The sequence below is a fragment of the Rhineura floridana genome, chromosome 1 (assembly GCF_030035675.1).
Source record: "Rhineura floridana isolate rRhiFlo1 chromosome 1, rRhiFlo1.hap2, whole genome shotgun sequence".
NCBI lineage: Eukaryota > Metazoa > Chordata > Lepidosauria > Squamata > Rhineuridae > Rhineura > Rhineura floridana.
The window spans coordinates 175,827,307-175,850,718 of record NC_084480.1 but is presented as its reverse complement, the minus strand read 5'-3'; the positions used below and the strand labels follow the sequence as shown (position 1 = coordinate 175,850,718).

The 23,412-nt window shown below is 43.3% G+C and overlaps 1 protein-coding gene across 8 annotated transcripts in view; it reads left to right on the top strand.

The window, feature by feature from the left end:
- FAM193A (family with sequence similarity 193 member A) overlaps positions 1-23,412 on the top strand; it is a 119,293-nt gene that overhangs the window by 73,867 nt on the left and 22,014 nt on the right. For all 8 annotated transcript variants that reach the window (XR_009758207.1, XM_061587246.1, XM_061587236.1 and 5 more), the window contains 2 exons: positions 2,712-2,976; positions 6,445-6,631. Coding sequence is in view for 7 of the 8 variants with exons in the window: in XM_061587246.1 (XP_061443230.1) it covers positions 2,712-2,976; positions 6,445-6,631 (452 nt within the window). In the remaining variant the exon portion in view is untranslated. The remainder of the gene's footprint in view (positions 1-2,711; positions 2,977-6,444; positions 6,632-23,412) is intronic.

Here is a 23,412-nt window from a genome sequence, read left to right as displayed (position 1 = left end):
TCTACACTATCTGGTTAACAAGGCACCTTCCCATCATCACACAGACACTCTTGGCACAGCATCAGAGCTTTGCCTGTTAGGAACCCCAGATTAGAACCCAGGTGGCTCTGAGCTCACATTGGCCGTACTGTAGGGTAGAATGGCAGGATAGAAATAGTTTAAATAAATAAAATATGGTTGGCCACTTTGTAAACAAAATGCTGGAATAGATGAGCCTTAGGCCTAATGCAGCAGGCTGTTACATTCTTATGTCTACATTTCTCAAAAAAAACAAAAACCCCACACAACACCAGCAGAAAAACAACAGTTCAAACATAGACAACAAAAAAACCAAAGAATTAATAACAAAAGATAAAAATTGACAACCACCAAGCAAAATAAAAGCAGGGCTAAACCAAAACTGAAACAGTTTCATTTTAAGCCCAAAGCTGTTGGAAAGATCCACTATTTAGCTTGGCACTTGCAACTGTGTGGTGTTTGAGTCTGGTGGGCCTCTCTGGGGAGGGTATTTTTCAGGTTGGGACCACAATTTACAAGGTCCAATTTCTAGTAAACATCTGCCAAAATACTTTCAGCAAATGCACTTAGGCGGCAATCCAATATAAACTTAGTTGGGAGTAAGTCCCATTGAACCTAATGGAGCTTACTTCTGAGTAGACATTGCAGCCTTAAAGTAGGGGTGGCATTCACCCTTGGCCAGCTCTCGGGGGGTGGATGTGGCCAAAAATGGGTACAAGTCTATAAACAATAGGGGTCTTATCTTAGAAGAAGAACCAGAAACATAAGACCCAATCAGATATAAAAACAAAACTTGCACTGTACTCTCAAATATAAAAAAATCAACACATGAAATAATTAATGATGAAACATACAGATAAGCTTATATAATGTACTAAACAACAGAATGCCAGTGTAAAGCCTTTTCGCCTATGCACCATGTTTTTCAAGTTTGTGTGTGTGATTAACTTCTGGTTCCTTGGGAGAAATACTATTTTATGTTGAACTCCAAATGTCTCACTCGTTGGGTGATAAGGAAAATGTCTTTTGCTGTGACTCTGTACAAAACTTGCATACTATCACAACAATTTATAATGATAAACAAAGGTACCACTCAAGTGCCAAACAAATATTTAATATCACCAGCCCATCTTCACATCTCTTCCAGCTTAACCTTCATCAACCCAAAGAGAGAAAGAATGCAGCTGAAGACAGTGCTGAATTTGTCAGCTGCAAAACCACACCTTTAAAATGGATTATTTTAGGAGTGTGGTTTTTGCAGCTGACATATTTAAGGGATTCTTAAAGTTACATAACCTATAACTAATAGAAACAGATGCTACAAAAATGCCAACAAGTCAAATTTTTCATCCAGCCCATTAGGGGTTACAGTTCATAAAGAAGAAATTCAAAAGGCTTCTCACTGACAGAGTAAAATGTGGAGACCTTGCCCCTTTATAAGTGGAAAATAAATCTGTTCAGTCACTAGAAACTTTAGATCTCCAGGAAAATTACTACTTTTCAGAAAATTTGTTAGAGCTAACAGTCTTGATGCTCCACTAATATTACTTTTATGTTTTCTAATCCATACCTGAACTTACAAGATCTGGTGATTCATGACAGATGCTCTTGGAGGTTACTGATTCATAGGGTCGCCATAAGTCGTAATCGACTTGAAGGCACATAACAAGAACAATCCATACAGAGATTTACTTGTCTGTCCTGTGTACACAAAAGAGTAATGACACAAAATTGCATAAATTACAATCAATATATTGCCACACAGTAAAATCTCTCAGAATAAAAACCTCTCTAGGATAGGTAGATTGTTGAAGATCTGTGAATAGACAGAGGAGGATGGTTCTCTGTAGTTCCCCTATAGAGCTAGGTATACAAGTGGTAGCATAAGCCATGAGATTTGATAAAGACAGTCTGTCTGATAATTCTATTTTGATGTTTCATTGCTATGTGAAATTCAGTATCCTTGAGACCAGTTCTCATCTTACCTCTCAAGCCACCTTTTCTCATATATTTCCTACACAGGCTTGCTGTTTGCTTCCAAACCCAACTTCACCCTAACTTCGACACCATCCATAGCTTTGCCTTCTGCTTTCATATCCTGATATATTCCTGCCTGTGGTCTCATCTCTACTACTCTGCCCTGTATGACAATCTCCAACTCGTGCCTGAATTATTCTGCTCTTTCCCGTTTATTGCCTCTTATGCCTGGAAATGCCAGTTAGGAGACCTTTGTAACATCCTCCTTCCCCTGCCTGTGTCTCTTCTTTCATGCTTGGAACAGAATTTTGTCCAGAGCACTCATTTTGAATTCCAGTTATCTCAGTGTTGAGAGTTACCATGGCCTAAACATGCACATTTATTTTATTTGAGAAAATGTATATACTGCTTGATTGTAACAAAACCTAGAAGCAGTTTGCAAAAAACTTGGAACAGGATTGTTCCAAATGCCAAATTGATTGACAAATGGCTTATTAAAGCCAAGGCCTCAGTTCACTCAACCAGTCATTTTAAAATACAGAGATTCATTAAATTAACTGCTTTAAAAAGCAACTATTTGTGAAATATTTTATCTGTATTTGCAATTTAAACTTAAAAAACAATTAGATTATAATTCTATTAAAATTTGACTGCCATTGAAGTGAAGATACTGCTGGTGTAGAGAATATGAGTTAACTTGTCTTTCTTGTATTTAGGTGATGTATTCCACAGTATCATTTCAGAGGATCCCAGATGTTCTGCATTACCTGCACCACAAAACAATCCCATTAGTTTGGCATCACTTCCTTCTCTTTCCCCTGCGTCAGCTCCCCATTTCCCAAGTCCTAATGCTTCATCTTTCTCCAAAGTTACCACGACTGCTCTTGGCTTTGTGGATCCCCATGCAGGTCTTTATCCCACAACAGTTGCACCTCCTTCAACTACAGAGAGCTTGATTAGTGCTCCACCAAGTGTTTGCAGGTGAGATTGTATTTGTTTTTACATTTTTATTTTAAAATAGAAATAAAAATACAAATGACTTTTATTGCTATTATCAAGATACATACAATAGAGAGTCATCACATCAATAATCTGTAAATTATATCCATAAAAATGTAAATGTTCTGCCTTCAAGCTTCCGACTTACGACAACCCTATGAATAGGGTTTTTGTGGTAAGTGGTATTCAGAGGTGGTTTACCGTTTGTGAGGCTGAGAGGCAGTGACTGGCCCAAGGTCACCCAGTACACTTCATGGCTGTGTGGGGATTCGAATCCTGGTCTCCCCGGTCACCACACTGGCTCAAATTATAACCATGAGTTATATTAAATTATAAAACTAACTTGTCTTACAGAGTTCCTAATGAAGTATATGGATTGATTTTATCTTGAATTTCATTATTCCAATACACAATTTAAAAAACCCTCCATTTTTCAATAAATCAAGTATTGGATTGTCTGTTGGCTTTTGTTCTAACTAGATTTGTCATTTTTAATTATATGGACTGTATCCCAAACCTTAATTATCCATCAAGTGAAGGAGATTTGTTTTTTCCAGTTATTATGAATAACTATACAAACAGCTATTGATAAATGTATGATCGTTTGTATGTCCTCTGATAAAACCAAATCCTTAACATAACCAAACAAAATAACTAATAAATTCATTGGCAGAACATATCCAGTGATTACCTCTATCTCTTGGGTTATTTATATCCAAAAAATTAAAATTATTGGGCATGACCAGAATATATGGTCTATATCTGCGTTTGTAGCACTGCATTTCCAACATTTGTTTTTGTATCCCTGTAGATACCTTGAGGAATGTAACTGTCACTCAGCTGCTAATACCCAGTTTTAGGGCAAGGTTCTTGAGAGAGTGATGGCGGTTCAGCTGCAGGCACTTTGGAGGAAACTAATTATCTGGACCCATTTCAATCTGGGTTCAGGCCTGGTTTTGGCATGGAATGGACCTTGGCTGCCCTGATGGATGGCCTTCTCCACAGAGAGATGGATGTGTGTAACCCCAATGCTCCTGCTGGAAGTTTTAGCAGGTTTTGATACCATTGACTATGGTACCCTCCTGAGCACTATCTGTGATTGGGGATTGGAGGCACTGTTCTACAATGGCTCCGATCCTACTTGCATGGTCAGTTTCAGAGAATAGCATTGGTGGACTATGTGTCTATACCCTGGCAACTTAGTTGCAGCATGCAGCAAGGCACTATTTTATCTCCAGTGCTATTTGATAAATAGCAGTCATCAGGAGGTTTGGGGTACACTGTCATTAACACACTGCTGACACTAGAGCTATTTCTCTACGAATTCAGAGTTGGGAGAGCCCATGCACAAGCTAAGCCTCTGCCCATATGCAGTAGTTGGCTGGGTGAGGGTTTAGACTGAAGCTGAATCCTGCTAAGACAGATCTTGTTGGTGAGTGGTTCCCAAGTCTAAGAATTGGCGACATTGCTTGCTCTAGATGAGGTTGCACTCTCTCTGAAGGAGCAGGCACATAGTTAAGAGTGCTCTTTGAACCATCTTTGTCTATGAAGGCCCAAGTGGCCTCTATAGTGAAGATCACCTATCACCAGCTTTGGCTGGTGCATCAACTGTGCATTAACATCAAGAGATGGAACTTGGTTAGTTTTGCCATGGCCTGATGATTATCAGCTTGTGATGATACGGAGCAGGCTTTTTCACTGGTGGCACTGGTGTTGTGGAATGCACTCCCTGCTGAAATACAAGAGGCCCCATTTGTATTGGCATTCTACTGGCTTTTTAAGACACGCCTGCTTACACAGGCATTCCATTGATCTCTTGACCTTAGTCTCCTGATTGAATTTGTTTTAATTATTGTGCTGTTTTAATGGGATTGTTTTATTGTATACTTTATTCATGGATGCTTATGAGCTGATGAGATTGTTTTATGTTTTTTTAATTCTGTATTTTAACAATGTCGTGCAATTGGTTTTTGTGTTTTGAAAATCACTTAAAGGCCATCTGGGCATTAAGTGGCATCTAATGTAATTAATTAATTAGTTATAACGATGATCATAGTAATAATTGTTATTATTGTATTTCCCAATGATTAGGTTAAGTATAGATTGGATCCTTGATAAGATCCTCAAGTCAATTAAAGCCAGTGTTAGTACAAGTAACAATCTAACATTTGTATATTGCCTTAATTACAAAGGCAAGATAGATGACTTAGAAATAAATAAGTCTACAGCTGCTGCTATGGTGTCCTGTCCATTTTTTTAAAATATGGAATAGCTCATTATGATAGATTTTGGAGATGGAGGGAGCTATATGCTAATGCACTCATTTTTTTATTTGGCGCATTTCTGTCCTGCCATTTTCTTTAGAAAGGCATCAGGGTACAAGCCTTAAAAATGCAAAACCCATTCCAGCATCACTAAAATGCAAGTAAAATTAAAAATTAATGACCAACCAAAACATGTACTGGCATTGTTCCAAAATAGTAGTTGAAACCTATCTGTGTGTATTTTTTTTCTTTAATAATCTAGTCTTTAGGTATATCCCTAGTATCTGGGTGCAACTAGAACACACAAAGTGCTGGGTACAAAAGACTGCCTTCTAGCTGTTACCATGCTTACTTCAGACATTTCTGTAAACACATCTGCTTGCTACTTCTCCATGTTCAGGGATTAAGTCCTTCTGGAACATGAATAACTGGAAGAATTTTGCTGAAATTGTGTGAGGGAAAAACTCTTTCTAATGTGACTCTGGAAAGCTCAGTGTCAGTCTAGTGGTATCTGGTCCTACTAACATGCTACCAAAATACTCAGGAGCCAACAGAAGGGTAACATTCAGATTGTTGAGTCGGGGGAGAGGAGTGCCCTTGTAAAGTACTCAGGGAGAAATAGACAAATCTGCAAATAATGTGTTTTAAATAGAAAGAATACTAAAACAGCATCTAACTGGTTATTTATGGGGCTTTCCCCGAAGAGGGGGAGAAGAAGGGAGGATAGTGAGGTGAGTTGATGGCATTGTTATGCAGTAGAGCTTTGATTTGGATGTGGGGGCGGGGGGAAGAAGGGGAAAAGTTGTAGTATGGCAGAGAAAAAGACAGTGAAATAGGATTTGTGGAGGAGCAGGTGATTGCTACTTATCCTTTCACTTGGGCTCTGCATGTAGAAGGGTCGATGATCTTATGATACAAGAAATGCACTAGCTAGGCACTCACGACCTCAGGAAAGGGGGAGAAATCAAGGACTAGAAGGAAGAAGCAGTGCAACTCAGGAAAGGAAGAAAGTATGGTGTGTGTGGAGTCTGGGCTCAAGCACGTTTATTATGGCATAAGCTTTTGTGGAATAGAGCCCACTTCATCAGATGCATAGAGTGTTATGCTTGGTTGATTTTTTGCCTGTTGCTTTCTAGATTGAGTTAAGACTCCAGGTTAAAATACCATTTTTTCTGCTTTGATGTAGTGACCCTGATTGTGAAGGCCATCATTGTGAGAACAGCAGTATATATGATCATCAACAGTATGATGGTGAGGAGAGCCAAGATGAAGATAGCTGTTCAGAGCATAGCTCTAGTACCTCAACATCCACAAACCAAAAAGAAGGAAAATACTGTGACTGTTGCTACTGTGAATTCTTTGGTCATGGAGGAGTAAGTAGTCTGTCTATCACAGATTTTGTTTTTAGATGTTGCCACTTGTATGTTTCACTTTACTGTTACTTTGGCTGGGTTTGGAAACCATACTGAATTAACTAGAATTGCCTGACTTAATCAATTCTCACTTCATGTTGGGCATTGTGGAGAGTCAAAAGCAGGTGGAGAGAGAGTCTCTCTGCTTCTGAACAGAAGGTCCCAGGCTCAATCCCTGGTCTCCAGATAAAGCTCTTGTCTGAAAACCTAGAAAGCCGCTGCCAATCAGAGTAGATGACACTGAGCTAGATGGACCAGTGGTCTGACTCAGTATAAGGCAGCATCCTGTGTTCCAAAGCCTGATGGATGGATGGCTCTGCTCTGCATCAAAAGACTTGACATGGCTTAATGATAATGTGATGATAGAGAGAGAGAGAGTGGCACTCTTGGATAGGTTGGGGAGGTCAGATATTTTGTATTTTGTAAAATGTATTTTAAGAACTATATTCAACTAAGTACTATTCAGAGTAGATCTGTTGAAATTAAAGTTAGCTATGCCTATTAACTTTAATGGATCTACACTAAGTAGGACTAGCTTTGACAACCACCCATTGTATTATGTATTTATTTACATACCATACTCTTGCAAAACATCAGGGCAGTGTAGAAAAGAAATGGACTGCCTTCAAGTTGATTCCGACTTATGACGGCCCTATTTATTTTATTTGTTTATTTATTTGTTTCATTTTTAGACCGCCCATAGCTAGTAGCTCTCTGGGCGGTGTACAAAACAGATTAAAAATACAATATTATAATAAAATCAATCACATATATCAACAACAATATTAAAATAAAGCGTAGACATAAACATTAACATTAAAAACATTAAAAAGCCTGGGAGTATAGCCAGGTCTTAACCTGGCGCCTAAAAGAAAGCACCGTAGGCGCCAGGCGTATCTCTTCAGGTAAGCTGTTCCACAATTCGGGGGCCACTACAGAGAAGGCCCTAGATCTGGTAACAATCCTCCAGGCATCCTGGTGAGATGGTACCCGGAGGAGGGCCTTAGATACTGAACTAAGTGAACGGGTAGGTTCATAGTGGGAGAGGCGTTCCACAAGGTACTGTGGTCCCACACCATGTAAGGCTTTATAGGTCAAAACCAGCACCTTGAATCTGGCTCGGAAACAAATAGGTAGCCAGTGCAAACGGTCCAGGACAGGTGTTATATGCGCAGACCGATTGGTCCTCGTCAATAGCCTGGCTGCCGTGTTTTGCACCAGCTGAAGTTTCCGAACTGTCTTCAAGGGCAGCCCTACGTAGAGTGCATTACAGTAATCCAGTCTAGAAGTTACCAGGGCGTGAACAACTGAAGCGAGATCGTCACTGTCCAGATAGGGGCGTAGTTGGGCTACTAAACGAAAATGGTAAAATGCATTCCGAGCCACCGAGGCCACTTGAGCCTCAAGTGACAAGGAAGGGTCAAAAAAGACCCCCAAACTACAAACCTGTTCTTTCAAGGGGAGTGTAACCCCATCTATGAATAGGGTTTACATGGTAAGCGGTATTCAGAGGGGGGTTACCATTGCCTCCCTCTGAGGCTGAGAGGCAGTGACTGGCAGTGTACAGTGACATATAAATTAAAAACAATCCAAAGCAGTCATTAAAATGACTCAAGATATATTTTAAGCAACTGCGTAGGCTGGTCGACATAAAGTCTTCAAGAAATGCCTGGAGGTCAAAAGCAAGGATGCCTGTTGAATCTCTGCTGGAAGAGTGTTTAGCAGCATGGGACCGGCAACACTAAATGCCCGACTTCTGGTTGGCCTCTGTAACATGGGACAACTAACAGCACTCCTGTGGGTGATCTCAGTGATCAGGCTAAAACACGAGTGCTCAGGTAGTCATTAAGATTTCCTGGACCCAAGTTGTTCAGGGCTTTGTATATTAACACAAAAGTCTTGAACCTTGCCTGGTAGAAGATGTTGGAAGATTCAGGACAGACAAAAGGAAGTACTTCTTTACTCAGCGCATAGTTAAACTATGGAATTTGCTCCCACAAGATGCAGTAATGGCCACCAGCTTGGATGGCTTTAAAAGAAGATTAGACAAATTCATGGAGGACAGGGCTATCAATGGCTACTAGCCATGATGGCTGTGCTCTGCCACCCTAGTCAGAGGCAGCATGCTTCTGAAAACCAGTTGCCGGAAGCCTCAGGAGGGGAGAGTGTTCTTGCACTCGGGTCCTGCTTGCGGGCTTCCCCCAGGCACCTGGTTGGCCACTGTGAGAACAGGATGCTGGACTAGATGGGCCACTGGCCTGATCCAGCAGGCTCTTCTTATGTTCTTATGTAGAATATGGGCAGCCAGTGCAGATGTTTTAGCCTGACAGTATACGACACTTCTGCAATGTGTCCCCATCAGCAGTCCAGCCACTGCATTCTGCACTAGCTTCTGAACCAGGCCCAAGGGCATGCCCGCATAGGGCATTGCAGTAATCCAGTCTTGAGATTACTAATGCATAGACTGCAGTGGCCAAATTATCCAGATACAGCCATAGCTGGCGTTCCAGACAAAGCTGGTAAAAGGCACTCCTGGCCACTGAGGTCACTTGGGCCTCTGCTCCTTTAAGAGGGAGTGCAGCCCCATCCAAGAACAGGCAACTAGCCTGTCTTCTGAACATGGGAACCAGCTGCCCACAGAGCCTCCATCTTCCCAGGATTCAGAGTCAGTTTATTGGCCCTCATCCAGTCCACCAGTACATTAAGACACTGGTCCAGAGCTTGCACAGCCTCTCCTAATTCAAATGTTATGGAGAAGCAGAGCTGCATGTCATCAGCGTACGGATGACACTGTGCTCCAAAACTATAACTGACATCTTCTAGTGGCTTCATGTAATGTTAAATAACATTGGAGGTAAAATAGTGCCCTGCGGAACCCCATAGCGCAGTTGCCAGGGAGTCAAAGAGCACTCTCCCAATGCTACTCTCTGGACTCATCCATGCAGGTAGGAACGGAACCCCTATAGTACAGTGTGTCCAATACTCATCCCACACAGTTGATCTAGGAAGATACCACAGTCAATGGTATCAAAAGCCACAGAGAGAGTGAGTAATAGTAACAGCATCTCACTCTCTCTGTCCCTCCCTCTCCTGCTACAGGTCATCCATCAGGGCTACCAAGGCTGATTCAGTCCCCAAACCAGGCCTAAACCTGGACTGAAGTGGATTCAGCTATTCAGTGTTATCCAGGAACACTTGCAGTTGCTCCACCATCATCCTCTCTACTGCTTTCGCCCAAAATGGAGTATTGGCAACTGGCTGGTAGTTGTTACACACTGTTGGGTCAAGGGTGGGCTTTTTACAGAGCAGCCACACCACACCACAGGTGCCACCTCCCCATCATGCAGTCACACGTTCAGAACATCCTGGGCCCACCTAGCCACCCCACTCTGGCTAGCTTTAACGAGTCAGGAAGGGTTGGGGCCCAGAGGGTATGTGGCTAGAGGCCGCATCATCTGGAAATGGTCCCATAATATGGGCCAACATGGAATTGTGCACATCAACTGGATTTGCTGCAATTGTGGCATCTAAGTCGCTAAGAAGTTGAATGATTTTGTCCTCATAGTGTATTGCAAGCTGCTTGCTGCTGGTCACTCTGTGTTCAAGAGGCCTGCTTCCTTGAATCCAAAGTAATCAATCTCTGGACAACATGGACAACTCTGCTGGCAGGTCAAGGATGTGATGGATATAGTACAGTATTTGTCCTAACATATGTTTGATTGGCCTCAAAGCGCTCCCGTTTTTGTCCAGCCTACTTTATCAACTGTGCCTCCTCAGAAAATCAGGAATAGTGCAATCTGCACAGCACCAAAGGGGACCTTCAGGAGCTAATGTGGTGATGGTCTTACTCTTCTCACCATTCCACAGTGAAACAAAAGCCTCAACAGGATCACTTATGCTCTGGAATACCTCCCAGAGTTATCAGAAATCCATCATCCTCTGATTGCAGACCATCCAGATTGGTCCCCCATCCCTGCACACAGGAGTAATTGGTGCAGTATGAAACTTCACCATGACAACAGGGTAATATCCAGCCCACGTACTCCAGGACCATCCCCCTCCCCACTTGGAGCAAAGACCAAGTTAATGCTCTGTGTACTGGGCTGATGATGATTTGAGAAAGTCCCATGGAAGCCACAAAATCATGTGGTGGACTTTGGTATGGATGTGAAACCAAGGACCACTATCCTGGGCTCTTCCAGCACTACAACGGAGACCACATCAGCCAGCCTGGCCATGGTTGAGCAGCAGGGTGGATGATACACCAACAGTATCCCTAGCCTGTCTATTTGGCCCAGTACCAGATGCAGGTCCTCTAGTCCTGCACCAAGAAGGAGGAGTTTCCTGGTGATGGAGAATGAACTCATGTGGACTGAAGCAACAGGAGGTCCATTCTGCACAACATAGGAAGCGGACCTTTAGTATTGAGGCACTAAACTTCGGTATTCTCTTCCCTTCAGTATTAGGTGCCATCTCTCTTATCTTTTCGGTGCCTATTAAAGACCTTCCTCTTTCAACAAGCCTTTTAAGTAGAGACCTTATCCCAGTCTGCATCTGTGCTGGAATTGCTTTTTAATAGGTTTTCAACGTTGCTTTTTAAAGATGTTTTAAAGATTTTTTTAAAATATATTTTAAAGGCTTTTGTTTTTAAGATGTTTTAAAATGCTTTTAGTGTTTTTGTTTATAAATTTAATAAATAAATAAAATTTAAAAATCTAAGCGGTTTACAAAAAATTTAAATTTCAGTAAAACTGATTAAAACACATCAATATCTATGTGTCTGGATAGGCTTGGCTAAACAGAAGTGTTTTTAGCAGAACATAGTGAAAGTGCCTGGCTGATGCCAATAGTTAGGGAGTCCAAAGTACACGTACCGCCAGTAAAAAAAATAATTTTTAAAAGTGCAGTACAAGTATTATGGAGCATCTGTAACAGCACCAGTTCCGTAGATCGAAGTGGTTGAGTGGTCACATATAGGGTAAGGCAGTCTTGCGCTGGTTAGGCCTCAGTTCTGGACACCACACTTTAAGAAGGATGTAGACAAACTGGAATGCATTCAGAGGAGGGCAATGAGGATAACCAGGGGACTAGAAACAAAGCCCTGTGAGAAGAGACTGAAAGAACTGAGCATGTTTAGCCTTGAGAAGAGAAAACTGAGGGGAGATATGATAGCACTCTTCATGTACATGAAAGGTTGTCACACAGAGGAGGGCCAGGATCTCTTCTCAATTGTCCCAGAGCACAGGACACGGAATAATGGGCTCCAGTTACAGGAAGCCAGATTCAACTGAACCATCAGGAAAAACTTCCTAACTGTTAAAGCGGTATGACAGTGGAACCAATTACCTAGAGGTGGTAGGCTCTCCAACACTGGAGGCCTTCAAGAGGCAACTGGACAGCCACCTGTCGGGTATTCTTTAATTGGGATTCCTGCATTGAGAAAGGGGTTGGACTCTGTGGCCTTAAAGGCCCCTTCCAACTCTATGATTCTGTCATTCTGTTCTGTGATTCTAAGTAAACTAGACCTAAGCTGTTAAGGGCTTTATATACCAATAGTAACACCTTGAAATTGGCCCAGTAATAAATCAGCAACCAGTGCAGATTTCTGAGCAGAGTTTTTATATGCTGACAGAGTTTCACTCCATCAGCAACCGGGCTGCAGCATTCTGTGCTAACTGCAGTTTCCAGGTCAAGTGCAAAGGAAGCCCCACATAGAGTTTATTGCAGTAATCCAGCCTTGAAGTGACCAATGCCTAAACTTCTCTAGTCAAGCTGTCATGTCCAGGAACACTTGTAGCTGTTGTACCAGTTGCAGCTGATAAAAAGTGTTTCTATCCACTGAGGGTACCTAAGCCTCCAGTGACAACCCCCAGACTGCATACCTGCTCCTTCAGGGAGAGTGCAACCCCACGCGGGGAGGCACTTGACCAATTTGTCATACATGGAAACCACTCACCTACACTACCTCTGTCTTGCCACAATTGAAACTGATTGTTTTCCTTCGTCCAGGCACTAGTACAGGGCTGCATGGCCTCTTCTGATTCAGGTGTCATGGAAGAATGCAGCTGAGTATCGTCAGCATACTGATGGCACCTTGCCCCAAAACTCTGAATGACCAGTCTTAGTGGCTTCACTGAGATATTAAATAGCATTGGGGATAAAATATTTTCCTGCAGCACCCCATAGCGTAACTGCGTGGTGGTGGACAGCTTCAGATGGTCCATCCCTGGAGACTAATGAAATCCACTGGATTCCTGAATGCCCTGGGGAGTTTCCAGTAGATAGAGCAGATGACCCTGGTGAAGCCTTTGTTGTGCTGTGGAACAGAGAGACATGTCATTAACATAGTTGCCCCAAGCACCCCCTCCGGCATTGTGGAGTCTGGTTGCACCTTGGTACACCATTGAAGTAAGGGCAATGAAACAGGCTGGATGACAGCTAGAGCACAAGTGGCAAAGGACATGCTGTGAGGCTGATCAGGCACAAGTAAAACATAACTGTGCCTACTGTGTGGTGGTGAGGGTGGCGAAGAAGGCCCACTTCTTTGCCTCCATCGCATTCTCAAGTGCCTGTCCAGTGGAGCTTTTTTGTATTGTCATGGGTCTGTTAATATCAACTCCAGAAAATTGAGTTTTAGACTCTTCAGAAGCTCACTGTGAATTATTTGCAAAGCACTTTGAGGGTAAAGTTGCTTGTCTCTGTAGCAATCTTGATGCCCCATTAGTCCCCACTGAGGTGTCCAGTACAATGTCTGCCACAGCTTCTTGGGATCAGTTTCAGTTGAAGTGGCCTGATGACATGGACAAGGTGCTTGTGATGATGCGGCCAGTAATGTGTCCTCTTAACCCATGCCATTCTTGGCTTATTAAAGCTTGCCGAGGAGGTATGACCAAGTGGATTCAGGGTGTGGTCAATGCATCTTTGCAAGAGGGAGTGGTCCCAGCCACCCTGAAAGAGGCAGTGATTCAACCACTCCTGAAAAAGCCCACCCTGGACCCATTGGTTTGTGAGAACCACCACCTGGTTGCAAATACTCCCTTTTTAAAGGTGTTTCAGAAGGTTGTGGTACAGTAATTGCAAGTACTTTTGGATGAAACAGATTATCTTAACCCGTTCCATTCTGGGTTCAGGCCTGGTTATGGAACTGAATTGACTTTGGTCGCCTTGATGGATGACCTTTATTGGGAGAAGGACAGAGGAAGTGCAACCCTATTGTTATTACCTGATCTCTCAGCGGCTTTTGGTAGCATTGACCATGGTATCCTTCTGAGCCGACTTGATGAGATGGGTATCAAAGGCACTGTTTTACAGTGGTTTGATCCAGTCTCCAGGGTCATTTCCAGAGAATAGCATTGGGTAATTGTCTTTTGGCCCCCTGGCAATTGTGCTGTGGGGGCTGCAGGGTACCATCTTGTCCCCAATGCTGTTTAACATCTATATGAATCCCTTGGGAACGGTTATCAGGAGATTTGGGGTGAGGTGTCAGCAGTACGCTGATGATACCCAGCTCTATTTCTCTATAACATCTGAATTGGGAGAGGCCGTGCAAGCCCTGGACTTGTGCCTGGACTCAGTGGTGGGCTGGATGAGGGCCAATAAACTGAGTCTGAATCCTAGCAAGATGGAAGCACTGTAGATTGGTGCTTCCCGAGTTTGGATAATTGGTCAGTTGCCTCCTTTGGATGGGGTCATACTCCCTCTGAAACAGCAGGTTTGTAGTCTGGATCCATCTTCATCATTAGAGGTCTAGGTGACCTCAGTACCTAGGAGTGCCTTTTACCAGCTTCAGTTTGTAAGACAGCTGCAGCCGTTTCTGGACTGGGATAGCATGTCCATGCACTGGATTACTATAATGGGCTCTATGTGGGGCTGCCCTTGAAGTTGGTCCGGAAGCTGCAACTGGTGCAAAATGCAGCAGCAGAACTGTTTGCTGGGGCAGGTTATTGCCAACATGTCACCCTGCTGCTGAAGGAATTGCACTGGCTGCCCATTAGCTACTGGGCCAAGTTCACAGCTGTAGTTTTGGTGTACAAAGCCCTATACAGCTTGGGACCAGGATACCTGAAAGATTGTCTTACCCCTTATATACCCAGTCAATCACTGCGCTCTGCAGATGAGGGCCTCCTGCAGACAGGAAATAAAAAAGAACACAAACTCTGGCAAAAGAAATGCAAGAAGACAATAAGGGATGCTAAAAAAGAATTTGAGGAGCACATTGCTAAGAACATAAAAACCAACAACAAAAAATTCTATAGATACATTCAAAGCAGGAGACCATCTAGGGAGGCGATTGGACCCTTGGATGATAAGGGAGTCAAAGGTGTACTAAAGAACAATAAGGAGATTGCAGAGAAGCTAAATGAATTCTTTGCATGTGTCTTCACAGTGGAAGATATAGGGCAGATCCCTGAACCTGAACTAACATTTGCAGGAAGGGATTCTGAGGAATTGACACAAATAGTGGTAACGAGAGAGGAAGTTCTATGCTTAATGGACAATATAAAAACTGACAAATCACCGGGCCCGGATGGCATCCACCCGAGAGTTCTCAAAGAACTCAAAGGTGAAATTGCTGATCTGCTAACTAAAATATGTAACTTGTCCCTCGGGTCCTCCTCCGTGCCTGAGGACTGGAAAGTGGCAAATGTAACGCCAATCTTCAAAAAGGGATCCAGAGGGGATCCTGGAAATTACAGGCCAGTTAGCTTAACTTCTGTCCCTGGAAAACTGGTAGAAAGTATTATTAAAGCTAGATTAACTAAGCACATAGAAGAACAAGCTTTACTGAAGCAGAGCCAGCATGGCTTCTGCAAGGGAAAGTCCTGTCCCAGTTACCTATTAGAATTCTTTGAGAGTGTCAACAAACATATAGATAGAGGTGATCCAGTGGACATAGTGTACTTAGACTTTCAAAAAGCGCTTGACAAGGTACCTCACCAAAGACTTCTGAGGAAGCTTAGCAGTCATGGAATAAGAGGAGAGGTCCTCTTGTGGATAAGGAATTGGTTAAGAAGCAGAAAGCAGAGAGTAGGAATAAACGGACAGTTCTCCCAATGGAGGGTTGTAGAAAGTGGAGTCCCTCAAGGATCGGTATTGGGACCTGTACTTTTCAACTTGTTCATTAATGACCTAGAATTAGGAGTGAGCAGTGAAGTGGCCAAGTTTGCTGACAATACTAAAGTGTTCAGGGTTGTTAAAACAAAAAGGGATTGCGAAGAGCTCCAGAAAGATCTCTCCAAACTGAGTTAATGGGCAGAAAAATGGCAAATGCAATTCAATATAAACAAGTGTAAAATTATGCATATTGGAGCAAAAAATCTGAATTTCACATATACGCTCATGGGGTCTGAACTGGCAGTGACCGACCAGGAGAGAGACCTCGGGGTTGTAGTGGACAGCACGATGAAAATGTCGACCCAGTGTGCGACAGCTGTGAAAAAGGCAAATTCCATGCTAGGGATAATTAGGAAAGGTATTGAAAATAAAACAGCCGATATCATAATGCCGTTGTATAAATCTATGGTGCGGCCACATTTGGAATACTGTGTACAGTTCTGGTCGCCTCATCTCAAAAAGGATATTCTAGAGTTGGAAAAGGTTCAGAAGAGGGCAACCAGAATGATCAAGGGGATGGAGCGACTCCCTTACGAGGAAAGGTTGCAGCATTTGGGGCTTTTTAGTTTAGAGAAAAGGCGGGTCAGAGGAGACATGATAGAAGTGTATAAAATTATGCATGGCATTGAGAAAGTGGATAGAGAAAAGTTCTTCTCCCTCTCTGATAATACTAGAACTCGTGGATATTCAAAGAAGCTGAATGTTGGAAGATTCAGGACAGACAAAAGGAAGTACTTCTTTACTCAGCGCATAGTTAAACTATGGAATTTGCTCCCACAAGATGCAGTAATGGCCACCAGCTTGGATGGCTTTAAAAGAAGATTAGACAAATTCATGGAGGACAGGGCTATCAATGGCTGCTAGCCATAATGGCTGTGCTGTGCCATGCTAGTCAGAGGCAGAATGCTTCTGAAAACCAGTTGCCGGAAGCCTCAGGAGGGGAGAGTGTTCTTGCACTCGGGTCCTGCTTGCGGGCTTCCCCCAGGCACCTGGTTGGCCACAGTGAAAACAGGATGCTGGACTAAATGGGCCACTGGCCTGATCCAGCAGGCTCTTGTTATGTTCTTATGACACCATCTTATGCAGAACATAAGAAGCATACCTTTAGTTTTGTGGCACCGACACTTTGGAATTCTCTCCCCTTAAATGTTAGATAGGCACCATCTCTTTTATCTCTTTGGTACCTACTGAAGACCTTCCTCTTGCATCAAGCCTGTTAAGTAGAGACCTTATCCCAGTCTGCCTCTGGTTTCGAATTGCTTTTTAAGATGTTTTAAACGTTGTTTTTTTAAAGATTTTTTTAGATGTTTTGCTTTAATATATTTTCAAAGATACTTTGTTTTAATTTGTTTTAAAGTCTTTTGTTCTTAAGATGTCTTAAAGTATTTTTAGTTATTTTCTTCGCTGTCCTGATCTCCTTCTGGGAGGAAGGGCGGGATATAAAATAAATACATAAGCTGGCGGGGGGGGGCAAAAAACACTCTCCCAGCGCTACTGTCTGGACTTGGTACTGTAGGTCGGTCTGGAATCACTAACACAATGCGCCCAATTCCCATTCTGTAGTGCTGATCCAGGAGGATACCATTCAATTCAATGGTATTGAAACTGCAGTGAGATTGAGAAGCAGGAACAAAGTTGCACTCCACTGTCACGCTGTCTCTACAGGTCATCTATCAGGGTGACCAAGGCCAGCTCAGTCCCATGGCCTGGTTTCAACCTAGATTGGAATGGATGTAAATAATCCATAGAATCATAGAATAGTAGAGTTGGAAGGTGCTTATAAGGCCATCAAGTCCAACCTCTTGCTAAATGCAGGAATCCAAGTTAAAGCATACCCAACAGGTGGATGTCCAGTTGCCTCTTGAATGTCTCCAGTGTTGGAAAGCCCACTTCCTCCCTAGGTAATGGGTTCCATTGTTGTACTTGATGTTCAGCCAAAATCTGGCTTCCTGTAACTTGAGCCTATTATTCTGTGTCCTGCACTCTGGGATGATCAAGAAGAGATCCTGGCCCTCCTTTGAGTGACCTTTTAAGTACTTGAAGAGTGCTATCATATTTTCCCCCAGTCTTCCTTTATCAAGCCTAAACATACCCAGTTCTTTCACTCTCCCCTCATAGGGCTTTGTTGCCAGTCCCCTGATCATCCTTGTTGCCCTCCTCTGAACATGTTTCAGTTTATCTGCATCCTTCTTAAAGTGCAGTGTCCAGAACTGGACGCAGTACTCAAGATGAGGCCTAGCCAGTGCCTAATAGAGAGGAACTCGTCCTTCACGTGATTTGGAAACTATACTTCTTTTAATGCAACCTAAAATATCATTTGCCTTCTGTGCAGCCGCATCTCACTGGTGGCTCATATTCAGCTTGTGATCAATAACAATTTCAAGATCCTTCTCACATGTAGTATTGCTGAGCCAAGTATCCCCCATCTTATAATTGTGCATTTGGTTTCTTTTTCCTAGGTGTAGAACTTTGCACTTATCCCTGTTGAATTTCATTCTGTTGTTTTCAGCCCAGTGCTCCAGCTTATCAAAATGACTTTGAATTTTGTTTCTGTGTTCCAAGGTATTCACTATCCCTCCCAATTTTGTATCATTTTGCTATCCTCATTGAATAGCTGAACCATCATTTCCTTCTTTCTTTTTTACTATAGATGTACCTGAAGAAAGCTTTTTTGTTGTTTTTAGCATACCTTGCTAACCTCAGCTCATTCTCAGCATTAGCTTTCCTGGTGCCACCCCTGCAATTCTCTGCTACCTGTTTATACTATTCTTTTGTGGCCTCGCCTTCCTTCTATTTCCTGTATGTGTCTTCTTTCATTTTCTGGTCACCTCTGTGCTTTTTGTGAAGCCACCTTGGTTTCTTCTGCTGACTTTCGCCTTTTTTCCTTGTTGGCACTCCTACTCATCTTGGACTCTTTTTCTCATTAGAGTTGCTTGCAATGGGACCTTACTTATCATTCTGCGTTTATTTAAATTGGCTTTCCAGAAGTCCAGGGTACACGTATGGCTATATGTCATCAAGAATAGTTGTAGCTGACCAACCGCTATTCTCTCTTCTACCATCTCCCCCAAGAAGGGGGTATTTGTGACTGGTCAATGAGTTATTCCAATCCAAAGGGTCCAGGACCAGTTTCTTTAGGAGTGGCTACACCACCACCACTTTCAAGGCTGCAGGGATCACCTTATGCATTGAAACATTAACCACACTCTGATAGATTTGATAAGCCAAGAGGGTCAGGGGTCAAAAGGATGTGTAGCTGTCAGCACCTTGTTCACATCAGCACACTGCATAAGCTGAAAATGATCCCACAACACTTCATCAACTCCGTCTTTGGGTACTTCATCTGAAACTATAAGAGCTGCAGAGTCAAGGTCACTCCATAGTTTGTTTATTTATTGTATTTGTATACCACCCCATAGCTGAAGTTGAGCGACTTTATCCTCAAAGTGTGTAGCCAGTTGGTCACAGTGGATCCTCAAACGTTCCAGAGTCCCTCCCCCACAGTGTGAGTCAGTAACCTCTGGGCTGTCCAAAATAACTGAGCCAGCTGGCTACTCAGGATGCAGTTCAAGCTGCAAAATGAGCCTTCTTCACAGCCCATATTGCCGCATCATAGACACGATTGTGTGCACTAACCAGTGTTTGGTCAGCTTCAGAGCAAGACTTGCGCCACTTGCGCTATAGTCTTCATCCAGCTTGCTTTATAGCCAAAACTTCCCACAATACCAAGGAGCCACTCGCTCTCCACAGCGCCAGTGAGGACTCTTGGGAGTGGTCATGTCAGCTTTCTCCACTGGAAAATCCCCCAGAGCATTCTGGAATACATCAGTCTGAATACATCTGAACAGGCCCACAGGAGGGAATTGCCCTTCCAGTCTAAAGAGAGATGAGAGCTCAATGCGGTGCACAGGCTGCAAGCATCTGCAATCCCCCTTCAGACTTTCCCTCCACCAGTCATGCCTACCCCTCCCCTCAGTCACTGACATAGACTGTCCTACTGTGGCCCCTTCAAGATTTCTTCCCCCCCCATGCACATTCTGCCTACAATCCACTCACTTGACAAAAGGTGCTCAGCCATTAAAGAACCCAGCCACAGACTTGTTATAGCTGGTACAAACTAAAAGGGCACATCACAATTTATCTCCCCCTCAACTCCTTTCACAGGCATCTCACCCTATCTCTTACCTGCGGCATTACAAACATACTATGTTCTCTGTTTCCCATCTAGGAAATGCTAACTCCCCATGTCCCAGCAGTCTCTTGTGCTTGCATTAAAAAGAAATGGTCACATTTTTTATCATCGGAAAGTATTTGTATTTGAAAGAAATGGTCACTTGTGATAATCAGAAAGGCATCTCTTCACAATTTTTAACAAGTGTGTGCATGTACATTTAGTTCTTTAACAGTAATAACTATTAATTATACTTCTTACAGTACTCTCCAAACAAACCTTTTTTTGTTAAGAAAGGCAGGGAGAGAGCATTCTGGCCTCATCTGATGTTTTTTGAAGAGGCAGTTTGAGCCCCTCTGCTGAGCAAGAAGTGAAGAAGCCCACCCCTTCTCTCTTTTCTGCAGGGGGAAAAGCCACCTTCTTCAGCTGATGCTGAGCAGCAGCACTTAGAGAACAGCAGCCCAAAAACTCCCATCATGCTTTCCTGCCCTGGAGAGGAAAGGGTGGGGTTGGGGACTTGCTGGTTTGGCCGGGGAAGGGGATGGTGGATCAAGGCACTTCAGATGCTAAACCACCTCCAGCCTTCCACCCAACCTTGGAGCACTGCTCAGCTTAAGTGGAATGATTGCCTCCCACTTAAAATATATACTCCTGCAGTGGTTTTGAATGTTCCATGGCTTTGGGGGAGTTGCATCCAAAGACATAGTTAAATTAACTAAGAACACATTAAATCTCTCTGGGACAGGTAGGGGATAAGGAGGGTGTCTCTTTCACCATTTGCTTGGCCTTCAGTTTTTTATGCAGAGAGCAGTGTGCACATGCCCAGTGGCTTCTACAGCAGTTTTGTCCGTTCCAGCAAGTCTAAGGCTCCTAGCATTAAATGAATTTTAGAAATGGCAGTGGCTTGTTGTACTCCATGCCCCCACAGTGGTCTGCTAGGAGAGTGATGTAGCACAGATACCGTACTGCTGCTCTTTGCCCAATGCTCAATACAACTGGTCAGCCACTTTACTGTTCACTCTCATGCAACACCCCTACTTGACACATAGCAGCCACAGTCGCCAGCCCTTCCTATTCTCCTGCCCAGAATAAACAGGGGGAAAGAGCGGTTATCCTTTGATGAGAAATGTGTCACCAGGCCTGAGGTGCCTCCTGCCAGTTCAAACCTCTAATTCTTCTCATTATGCACAATAGATGAACTCCTGCAAGCCTTCCGTTCCCCTCCTCTGGAAATCCAGTCTCAGCAGCCTTCACTTTTGCACCAGGCTCTGTTGCCTAGTCTTTTTTCCCTTGAAGTGGTGCAGGCTGTGATGGTAGACGTTGCTACTGAGCGTTCTAGAGGGGGAACACCCAAATGTGTCATGTCCAAGCCTCAGGAACCTCCAGGAATCTCTGATGTGACATCCCTTCAGCCCATGCACCCTTTGGTGGCAGGGGTAGGTCTGCCTCTCCTAATCCTTTCCATGTAGCCAGAGGGAAAGCTGCATTAAAGGCTAACCCAATTCTTAGATCCTCTAGACAAGCCATGTATGACGTACAATCAGATACTGTGGAAAACAAGATCTTGAGGAGGAAGAATTGAATGATGGCTCATTGCTGGATGACTTGGATCTCCATGGGGTTGTTTACTGATGGTCATTTCCTTTGCCTCTTTTGTTAAGGCAGTGACTGCTTTAGATTTAAACCCACTACAGCAAAAACAACAAGAATCTCATGTCTAAAAGCACTAGTTCTGCCAGTTGCCAAGTGATCCTCAAGGTGCATTCCCCTTTAAGACCATGATCAATCTGAATGGGATTCACCCCTACAGTGTAAAAAAGGATGAATTGTGCAAATAAGTTTATGTTTTAGAGGATGATTTTATCAAATAGCTCAAATCCAACCGTAGATGAGGCCATCACAGCTCTGGTCTCTTGTGTACTCTCACCCACAGATGGAGATGCCCACTTGAAAGATGCCAACAAGCACAGGTCAGATCTAGAAGTTAAATACGCCCATGAAGATACCACCTTGTCTATCAGTGCATCTGTCTCTGCTTCTGTTTTTGCCAGGGTGACTCTACTTTGGCTAGATGACCTATTGAACAATCCAAACCAGAACCTGGATAGGACCTTCTCAAAACCTCCCAGGCCACAGCCTTTGTAGCTGATGCTACAATGGACTCTCCTCATTTCTCCTGCCATACTATGACAGCCAAGATGGTCACCTGTAGAAACCTTTAGGATACTGATGTCTCTTCTTGCACCAATTTAGCAATGGCTTCGGCCCTAGATATCTTGCCTTGGGCATGTTTCCATTCGTGCCTGCTCCAATGGCTGCTTCTTCATTTCCAGGATGACATAGCCTACAGCTATCACCGTTATATTCTCCTGACCAAATCTGTAAAAGACCCCCTCAAGTGATGGAGGCTGGACCAGAACTTAACGAAGGGCGTACCTTTGCAAAAAACCCTTCCCAATTGACAGTCATGACAGATGCCAGTCAGAGGGGTGCCCACTTCCAGGGCCAATATGTCTAAGGTATGTAGTCAGCAGTGGAAGCCCAAAGATGCACCAGCTGGGTAGAACTAAGTAATGCATCTGGCTCTCTCACTTTCACAGTGTCTTCGCCTTGCCAGACATTCTAATATGAACAGACAATATCAATACAAAGGCCCACAAATCCGGCAAAGGGGCAGTCACTCCCAGACTCTCCAAACAGAGGCAATGTTGTTATTCACCTGGGTGGAATAGCACACATGGTTCATCTCAGTAGAATACATCCAAGGTGACCTAAACACAGTGGCGGACTGGCTGAACTGCCCAGGGCTCTTTCCAGGAAAGTGGGTCCTGAATCAAGACGTCTTTTTGTCCCTTCATTGGATGTTTGGTCACTTCCAGGTGGAACTCTTTGCATCCCATCAAAATGTTTAGACCAATGGTTCTTAACCTTTTTTGGGTCACAGACCCCTTTGAGAATCTGATGAAAGCTATGGACCCCCACCCTAGGAAAATGTGCATAAAGATAAAATTTTGCATACAGCTTATTTTATTGCACTGGAAATTGTTTTGGGTTTTTTTGCACCTGGTTCACAGACCCCTGAAGTCCACCCATGGACCACAGGTTGAGAACCCGTACATTAGACAAATTGTTCTATGTCTGTCTCTGTCCCATCCTAGACTTCAGTTTTAATATGTCTTGCTTGGAGATCTGTGACATTCATGAGAGAAGAAACAGTTGTTACCATAAATGGTATAACTTCACGGATGTCAAGAGGCCTCCATGATCCACCCAGAATATGTTTTTAGCTTCATTCCACTCTATGGTTGGTTCAGTGGCCAAGAGTGCCACATTCTTCTGTTAGTTCTCAGTCTGTTCCTTCTTCATGGCCAAGATGGCCTTTGTTGTTAACTTTTGTGTCATCTGTTGTCCTACTGGCTGTTTTTTTTGCCTATATTTAAATATTTGTTTTGTTGAG